General features: G+C 45.3%; 1 protein-coding gene across 1 annotated transcript; it reads left to right on the top strand.

Moving 5' to 3' along the window:
* Positions 1-7,052: 7,052 nt before the first annotated feature.
* Positions 7,053-9,692, top strand: LOC102024860 (paired immunoglobulin-like type 2 receptor beta; the record flags this gene model as incomplete). Its single annotated transcript, XM_013509497.1, is given in 2 exon segments — positions 7,053-7,248; positions 9,205-9,692. Coding segments are annotated over 2 exon segments (209 nt in total), but the record flags the coding sequence as incomplete, so codon positions are not given.
* Positions 9,693-10,111: the final 419 nt, after the last annotated feature.

Here is a 10,111-nt window from a genome sequence, read left to right as displayed (position 1 = left end):
CCAACCTCCCCACTTACCCTCCCTCTGCTCCGGCTGGCCCTGCAGCCCTGCCAGCTCCCTCCCTCATCCTATGACATCTAGGTAGATGTGATTTTTTCCAGGACGTGGCTTCCTCCCCTGTGTCCTGTGTCTGAGCCCCATTAGCCACCAGGGTGACATCATAACTTTTCTTTTTTGAGACACTATATAGTTGCGTTGAACTCACTTTGTAGCCCAGGCTGGCCTAGAACTCATGGAAATCCTGCCTCTGCATCCCAAGTGCTGAGATTTGAGGCATGGGCCACCACACCTGGCTGTAACCCCATAACTTTTGTGTCTCCCCTTCCTGCGCTCAGCCCCAGACACTCAGGAGGTGCCCAGGGCATGGTCCCCTTCCTTCAGTCCCCTAATACCCACTCACCTGGTTTCTCAGCCTCCCAACTTCCAGCCACCTCTGTTCCCCAAAACACAATCTCCAGGACCCCTGCCCCAGATTTTCCTGCCCACCTCCCCCCACCACCCCGCCGCACTCCTCACCCCACGCCAGTCCCCACGTCTCTCCCCACAAGGCCCTGGGCCCCTCCCGGCACAATGTCCCCAAGCTGCCGCATGATCTCCCTCCCATCTTTCTGCTCCCTAGAAGGCACCCTGCAGCAGCGGGGACAGCAGCGTCTCCTTCCTGGGCGGCGGAGGCTGGGCTGCACAGCCCGCTAGGAACCGTGAGCACCGCCCAGCTCGCCTCCTCATGACCCTGCGGTCTCAGCAGGCACTCTCACGGTCACCACACCAAGAGAGAAGCTGAGGCTGGCAGCCTAAGCACCTGCCCCAAGTCGCCTGGCTCCTGTCCATGGGTCTGGAGAGGGACAGTCCCACCGCAGAGCCTGCTCTTTTGGCCACAAGGCCTCATGTGCTGCGCTGGTCCCGTTGCTGTCCCGAGCACCCTTGCTAAACTAGTAATGCAGGTGCGGCACTGCCAGACCTTCCCTCAGCGCTCTGCATGGCTGCTGGAATTGGAACCTGGGTGTGTCCATCTGCAGAGCAGGGGGGCTGTGGGGCTTTGCTGGAAAAGGAGGCAGTAAGGAGGTGTGTGGTGTGTGGAGAAATTACTTAGGAAAATTAACTATCAATTCAGTGGGATTGCATTTTATAATCCCTTGGCTGGCAGTGCTCAGCAGGGGCAGTGGAAATGGCTCCTCTCTGTCAGGTTAGGCTAGTGCTGCCCTCCCCGGGAACCACTGCCTGTCTCAGCCTCCGCTGGTTTGAGAGTGAGTGGAGGGCAACCCACAGCCTGAGATCAGCAAGACCATCCTGGGTTTAGGTTATGGTACGCCCTGGACAGTACCTTTAGTGACCTTTTCTGAGACATTTTGTTCCCATCTTACTGCTGCCCTAATTGCTCTTTCCTGTCCTCTTTTCTCTGCTTCAGTCAGATTTACTATGAGGGGTTTGTTGTTTGGTTTCATTTTTGTTTTTGTGGTGCCGGGGTTTGAACCCAGGACCTTTGGCATACTCCATTTTTAGCATTAGTATGAATTTTATCATGAATAAATTTTTTTAAAAGTTAATTTGGTTAACTGAAAATTATACTTATCATTTTTAAAAAAACACAGAAAACTCATGAAAAAGAGGTATTTTTAATTCATCAGGAGCACCAGCATGCAAACATGCAAACTAATGGAATATTTAAAGCAAATATATCTGAATCTTATTTTTGTAATCAAATTTAATTGTGTTCTCCTTTGTAATTATTAGTTCTAAGCAAAACAACTCCATTTCCTACTATGGTCTAAAAATCTTTAGATATATATAGTCTCATTTTTTCCTGTTTTTGTGTAATTTGTTTCACCATCAAACTCTTTAATATACTGAAAACTGTTTTGGAACATGGTGTAACAAAGCAACCAACCATTCGCCCAACCTACTTATTGAATATTTTTTTCAACTGGCAGGGTGACTTGAGCCTCATCCTTGCAGGAATCTCCCGGCGTGGAAGACTGCACTCGGGCCTCCGTGTGCCTGGGAAGCACAAGGCAGGACCCCCCCTCGAATACGATTGCACAAACCACTTAGGGAAGATTCCTCCCATGAAATTCAGACAGCAAAGCAAAGAGGAGGCAGATACAAGAAACCTGGAAGGAAGTAATATTCGGAGAGAATGCAACTCTAACATAACCATCATTCTCTTATGTTCAGAAATAAAAAATCTCATCATACTTGGGACAAGAAAGGGCACTTTACAAAGGAGCTTCCCAAACATAGAAGAGACTTTCAAATGACTATCAAAGATATAATAGCCAAGATGGAAAAAAATCCATGAGAAGATTGGAACTAAGGTTTGTAGAAATCTCCCAGAAGGTATAACAAAAGGACAAAGGTTTTGGAGCTGGGTGTTTAGCTCAGCGGTACAGGGCCTGCTTGGCAAGTGCAAGGTCGTCAGTTCAATTCCCTGTACTGGAAAAAAAAAACAACAAAAAAAAAAACAAAACAAGAAAGGTCAAAGGTTTGCAGGCTGTAGAGGGTAAAAAAAACAAAAAGAAAAGCAGGAAAAACTCCAAAAAACAGCCCACAAAAATATAATTCACAACTTAATCCCCAGAGCCTGTGAATATCACTTTAAGAGGAAAAAGTAAATGTTCCATATTCCAGGGTACTAGAAGGTATTAGATTAAGGAGTATGGGATGGAAATGGTTGTTCTGGCTCAATGAAACCATAAGTGTCCTTAGAAGAGACAGGCAGAGGGAGAGCTGACAGGCTGGAAGAGGAGGCAGTGTCCACAGAGACAGGGACTGGGGAGATGCGGTCACAAGTAAAAGGATTCTGCGGCCACCTGCTGGAAGAGGCAAGGGTCAGATGCTCCTGTAAAGCTTGCAGAAGGAATGCGACCTAAAGACACCTCAATTTCCTATATCTGGCCTCCAGAATCCTGTCCTCTCCAGCACTGTGAGAGAACAAACTTTTGCTTTAAGACACCCAGCTCATGGTTCTTTGTTACAGCAGTCACAGGAAGGTAACATAGACACAAGAAGGAAAAGTAAGCAAAGACAATCCAACCAGAACAAGGGAGTTCCAGACACAAGGGCATGGGGAGGACACTATCAGAGAGAAAAGCTTAGCAATTTTCCAGATGCCGAGGACACATCCTTGGAGACATGGCACATAGGCCCTTGGCCTAAGCATCCTGAAGGATGATATTGCCATTTACTGAGGGGAGGAAAATGAGAAGGGACAAATTTAGGAGGAAACAAAGAGTTCTGTTTGAACAGTGAAGGCTGAGACATTCCTCAACATGCAAGTGGAGACGCAAGGAGGCAATAAGATAGAAGCGTCTGCAGCGCATGGAAAGCTGGCTGCTATATGAAGTGAAGAATGATCACAATATTGCTGGTTTTGAATGTCACCAGGTCTGGTGAGATCATGTAGGGAATAGGTGTGGACAGAGAGGTCCCCAGGGACTGAGCCTTAGTATTAGAGGTAAAAGATAAAGGGAAAACAACAAAGGAAGAAAAGGAACCAAGAAGAGGAAGGAGAATGGAGAGATATTGGGTTAATATTATCCCTTTGTTATTACAGACTGATTAGGTCTGCAACCTCCTGAATGAGTGTATAGCAAAGGCTAAATAAAAAGAAGCAAATGGCATGATTTCAGGGCTCCAGGAGGATCAGAACCCTCTCACAGAATTCGAGATTCTCTCAGGGCTAAGATCAAGACCTTCTCTGCGTGGCCCATATTTATTTAGTTATCAGAAGAAGGGAGGGGAATATCCAAGAGAGGTGGAATTACTCAAGGACTTCTCCGGGTAAGGTGTTAAGTTAATCCACCCAGGAGTGAAATGCCAGAGGCCATAGTCATTATCTAGTTGAGGTTGGATCCAAGTGTCCTTGGCTGTGAGCTTGTTTTATTGTTTTAAGGTTTTCTGGCTTCATCCACCATTACAGGCCTTAGTAGTGATTAGTGACTCACAGAGGTTCACTTACTATGAGTCCACAGCCCATATCCAGGCAAGGAGCCTTGGACATACAAGTAAATATGAAAAGCCAATTGGTTAATTTAAGTCCTGCTCAGGGCTGCTTCATAGTGGTCTCCATCAGAGAGAAGGTGTCCAAAACGCAAGTGAAGAACTCCACGGGGCAAGTAGCAAATGCTGGACAGTGGGGCTTGATGGCACCACCTGGAGTCACAGCCCATTGAGCACTGAGCAGAACCATTGCTGTAGCCCAGGAGATGGAGACTGCCCTGGACAGTGCAGTCAGAACCTGTCTCCAAAGGAAAAAAAAGCTGAACAATTGAGTAAGATGAAGAGAATGCCTATTCCAAACAATGCTACAAAGGATCCCCCTAAACATAGGCCTCTGGAACATGAGTGAGCATATCCACAGGAGAAATTCCCAGCCCAAACACTACTGGGTCAAAGGACACGGATAGAACCTCCACATTTTTCTACATGTTCTCAAATTGCATTCCCAAAAGGTATACCAACTTATATTCCTACTTTGTGGATGAGAGATCTTCCTTCCATAAACCGTTGTCAACACTGTGGATTTTCCTCAACTCAGACCAGTTTAAGAAAAAAAAAAAAAGGCATCTTTTTTAGTCTGCATTTTTCTTTGTTTGTTTGGTTTTGTGGGGGGTATGGAGAACCAAACTCAGGACTTTGCGCTTGACAGGCAGGTACTTGCGCCGCTGAGCTATATCTCCGCATAGTCTGCACTTTTCAAAAATTGTTCTGGGATCTTAGCATCAGGGGCATGGTATGCCTTCATAAATGAATTACAGTTGCCATATTTTCCATTTTTACCTATGCTTTGGACATTTCTATCTGGCTGTTACCTGTCCCTTAAATTTTTTAAAGAATTTACACATAGAACTCCACAAACTTGGAATCTTTATGAAAGATACTTCCTTGGTGACATTCTCAATTTCTTCTCTGCCTGAAAATCAGTTCAAATTTACTCTTTCTGGACCAGGAATATAGCTCAGCAGCAAGGTGCCTGCCTTGCAAGCGTGAGGTCCTGAGTTTGATTCCTGGTTCAAAAAAAAAAAAAGAAACAAATTTACTCTTTCTTGGTCTGTGGGTGCAGCTCAGTGGTAAAGCCCTGGTTTAGCACACCAGGCCCTGGGTTCCACCACCACCACCACCACTACCAAATGTTTACTTAAAAAAGGAATATTTGTTATTTCTTTGTCAATTTTCAAAATTTTGTTTCCAAGAATCATCCATTTTACAGAGGTTTTTATGCATAAGTTACTAGTCTGTAATTGAGTAGCCATTTGCCTCTGAGTTCAGCTGAAATTTTATTGTAAGAGATGCTGATCTTTGTTTTCTTTTTCCTTTCTATCTAAATATTGAGTTCCAACATTTTTATCACTGTCTCTGTCTCAATAATTGATTCCTCCACAGATTTCATTACATTCTGCCTCTGAGCTTCCTTAGTTCTGGTTCCTCTCTGCTTTTAGTACTTTTTCTTTGAAACTGAATATTTCATTCATTTAAAGTATTCCCCCCCCCAAAAAAAATAAATAAGGCTGGGCATGGTGGCACATGTCTGTAATCCCAGCACTCAGGAGGCTGAGGCAGGAGGATCCTTGTGAGTTCGAGATCAGCCTGGGCTACAAAGTGAGCTCAAGGCCAGCCTGAACTGCATAGCAAGACCCTGTCTCAAAAAAAAGACCCAAAAAAAAAAAAAAAAAAAAAGTATTTCTCCCAGTTTGAAGTAAGGAAAATGTTTAGTACTATGAATTTTTTTGTTGTTGTTGTTTTTTTTTTTTGGTTTTTCTCCGGTACCGGGAACCGAACTCACGACCTTGCGCTTGCCAGGCAGGCGCTTTTGCCGCTGAGCTAAATCCCCAGCCCCGTACTATGAATTTAGAGTCCCATGTTCATCATATTCCAGGGCTTGAAAAAGTGTGTATTAGTATGCTTTTCATTTTTTCATTTTTATTTTCTAATTACTATGTTACTGTATATTATTTTCTTTGACTAAGTAATTTAAGAATTTAGCTCTCAGTTGAAATATGGTAAGAGCATATTTTCTTTTTTGGGTTTTATTTTATTTTTAATTGAACATATTTATGAGGTATTGTGTGATGGAAATATACATGTATCATTTAAAATTTTCTAATATGCATAGACAAAGAATTTGGTTCACAGTCACCTGAAGATTTTGAATGGAAATTGATTTTCCTATGACCTGGTACCATATCAATTCCACAAAAAAGGTACAATCTGTTTATAGGACCTGAAAATCAATATATATCAATTGGATCTTAAAGACATACTACCACTGTCTATTATGCGTTTCATAGAATTTTATTCTCACAGTCACGTGCTCCTTACTGAGGTTGTTACGGTCTGAGAAAGACAAGGTTAGATGATTAGCGCTCTGTGGATCCCATACAGACTCCTTCCACAAACTGAGACAGTTAAGACACCAGGAGGTGACAGAGATCTATGAGACCGCTATCAGATATTGAGGCTGTCCCTGAACAAAATGTTGATATGCAGCTCCTGGCTGCATCCAAACAATTCTGTACACGAACATACGCTATATAATTCCCACTTGTGGGAGGTCCTGACCGTAGTCAAATCGATGGAGATGGAAAATCAAATGGCGGTCGCAGAGCCTGGGGGAAGGGAGAACAGGGAGTTGTTTAACTACATAGTTTCTACCTAGGAAGCTGCAAAAGTTCTCCAGTTGGTTATGATAGCCGTCCACCCAAGTGAACGACCCTAGTGTCACTGAACTGTACCTCTCTAGAGAGCTGAAATGGACGTATTGACTGTTATATATGTTTACAGAAATTATAGCTTTTTAATCCTGTGATTTCCTCACTCCTGTTACTACGGGATGTAGCGAGTGTCTGAGGAACTGCACTGAGAAGTGGTGGAGAATCAGGAGGTAAACTGGGCGCTCTGCACGCTAAGCCTTTCTCCTTCTTACTCCCTGTCTGTATGAAATTCTGAGAGCCGGTCCTCGCCCACAGTCTCCTAAACGAGGGAACAAGATGTGACACTTCCACCCAGAAACCCCATCTGTTTGTGGAAGGCTCTGATTATTTCTCATCTCTCCCCAGCTGCCAAGATCACAACAAGAACTCCCAGCATCACAACCTCCGAAGCCACCACAGCTGGACTGCAGGTCACAGAGGGCAAGAGGACTTTGCAATCGCGGCCCCCGGATTTGGGAGCTATCATTGGGGTGGCGGTGGCCACCGCGGTGCTCCTAACCCCGCTTGTGGCACTGATGATCTTCCTCAGGTGTAAGGGGCGGTGAGTAGTCCAGGCCCTGGGCTCGTCAAGATTTCCACATGGTGTTTCTCAGAAGGCACCCGCGTCAGAATCACAAACGTGCTTCTTTAAAGAGGAGATGCAGGCTGGCTCCCCTCAAAGCCAGGCAGTCAGGGTCTGAGGTGTCTGCTTGGGAATCTCCAGTAAGCAGGCTCCTTGGGGGGGGGAGGGGGAATTCGCCACTGTAACACATCTCAGTCACACACAGAGGGGCAGAAACACATGATCATCGCAGTTGTGCAGGAAAGAGCTGTACAGCCTTCCACAACCTTTCCTAAGAAAAACACTCAGTGATCCAGGCACAGAGAGAAACACCCTCGATATAACAAAGGCCACTTAGGAAAAGCCACAGCTAGAATCACTCAGTGGTGAAAGACAGAGAGCTTTGACTCTCAGAGTGGGCCGCAAGTTTGACCACACTCAATACTGTCCTATTGTCCTCAGTGGAAATCCTAAGACAGCCTCTGTGTGTGCATTCCCTCCATGCCTGTCCTCTGTCCCTTTGCTTCCATCTCCCTCCTTGAATTTCATACTCACCCCTCCGCCTGTCCTCCTGCCCTGGGAGTCACCCCACTTTCCTCCCTTTCCCCTCACAGAGGCAGCTGCTGGCTCTTCCCCCTGAGAGCTGCCTGTGTCTGCCCTGGAAGATTCAGCCTCTCAGTTGGTACCTTGTTCAGCCTCGGATTGAGACACACTCAGTTCTCTTCTTCCTCTTTCCTGATGAGGGAGAGGAAGTATTGAAAGTCAAGTGAGAGCAATTAGTCAAGAAAAAGAAATAAAGGCAGAAATAAAATAAAAAGAAGAAGAAAATTACATTTTCCCATAGATTGTTCTGAGTAGGCTTTTTAAAAAGCTGTACATTCCATACACACAAAAAAATGAGAAATGGTGAATGAACTCAGCAGCCATCCAAGACAGAAAATCATTTCTCTAAACTAACAATGAGAAATGCAAAAAGAAATTTAAGATATCAGTTCTATTCATAAAGGAATGAGAACATAAAACAAAAAAAATTACTTGGAAGAAGCCTAACCAAGGAGGTGAAAGTATTGTACAGTGAAACAAAGTAGAAAACATTGCAAAAAAAATTGAAGAACACACAGATAAATGCAAAGATACCTCATATACTTGAGTTGGATAAACTAATATATCAAGATGTTAAATCTCCCCCAAATAATCCACAGCTTTAATGTACTGTCATCTCTATCAAAGTCCCTATGACACTGTCAAAATGAACAATTGATCCAGAATGAAGAAGCAATTTGAAAAAAAAAAAAAACCCACAAAGCAAAATGTGGAAGACTCAGACTTCCTAAATTAAAACATAACACAAAGCTACTAAAATTAAAACAGCAAATGGTGGAACAAAGACAGGAAGTTGACAAATGGAACAGATTAGAGGGAGCCCAGAAGTGCACCCTAAAATCCCAATTCAGGGATCTTGGAGGAGGGTGCCAACACCACTCAACAGGGAGGAAGGAAGAAGAGAACTGAATGCATCACAATCCGAGGCTGAACAAGGTACCAACCAAGAGGCTGAATCTTCCAGGGCAGAAACAGGCAGCTCTCAGGAGGAAGAGCCAGCAGCTGCCTCCATGAGGGGAAAGGGAGGGAAGTGGGGTGACTCAAGAGAGTAGGAGGACAGGTGGGGCTGAGTATGGAATTCAAGGAGGGAGATGGAAGCAAAGGGACAGAGGACAGGCATGGGGGGAATAGATGCACAGAGGTTGTCTTAGGATTTCCATTGAGGTCAATGGGACAGATGTGGGCTGGCCTTGGGGGTCTGGGGAGGCCCAGGTCCCTTCCATGAGTGATGTGTGCTGAACTTTTCTGACATCCCATTCCCTCTGAGGACTGTCTGAGTGTAGGACACAGCAGAGAAGGCAGGATGGAGATGCTCCATGGATGTCATACTGACACACTGTTGTCCTCCTACAGGTTGGCTCACTAAAGCCCAAGTCCACAGGTCAGTGCTGGTCCTCCAAGGGCACTTGATGCGTGAGAGGCAATGGTTTAGAAAACTTCCTCAGAAGTTTCCTTACAGAACCCAGATTAGAGGGAGCATCCTATCTGCCTCCCTCACCTTCTCCAGCACGGCCTCACCAGGAGCACCTCCCTGCCACCCTCCCCAGGAGAACTCAGGTGGTATGGTTCATGTCTGGATGTCCCCCCGAAAGTCTCATGCAGTCATGGGGGATGGGTTTTTCAAAGGCAGCTGGATTTAGAGTTTGTAACTGATTCATGGTCCAGAGCTGAGACTATGGGTGTGAGTGCAGCACCTGCCCTAGGGCAGGTAGCCTGCATACAATGTAAGGGACAGAAAGAGGTCTGTCTTTCTGGATCTCGCTCTTGCTTGTTGCTTTTGCTGTCTTCCACCACCATGAATTTTTGCCCCTGTGCCATGTGCCACTCTGCCTTGGAGCCAGCCGATGGACTGAACCCTCCACAAAGTGAGCTAAATAAACCTTTCCCCCTTTAACTTTGGCCATTGGGTATTTTGTCTCAGCATCAAGAAAAGTAGCTAAGACAACCAGGGAGAGACCTGGGCTCTGTCCTGAAGACCTCATGAGTGGACTGAGTGAAGATCTTCCAGGGAGCTCTGCCTCCCATCAAATTCCAGGCCACACACAGACAACTCAGAAGTCAGAAAGTGTAAAGGCCTAAAGGGACCGAGAGAGACAACCACCATGTAGTCCACTTCTTTACTCAACTTGCTAGCTGTTGCCCACAAAAAGAAAATGACCCAGATTCCCCAGTATATGTGTAAGGAGAAAACTGATGCCACCTTCCCCTTAACCCTCCTTGCCCTAAAATGGACTCTAATAGACAACTCACACCAAGACCC

Source organism: Chinchilla lanigera, unplaced genomic scaffold (genome assembly GCF_000276665.1).
Source record: "Chinchilla lanigera isolate Chin_1 unplaced genomic scaffold, ChiLan1.0 scaffold00172, whole genome shotgun sequence".
NCBI classification, from domain to species: Eukaryota; Metazoa; Chordata; class Mammalia; order Rodentia; family Chinchillidae; genus Chinchilla; species Chinchilla lanigera.
The sequence above is the reverse complement of the archived record's forward strand: the minus strand, read 5'-3'. Positions and strand labels throughout refer to the sequence as shown.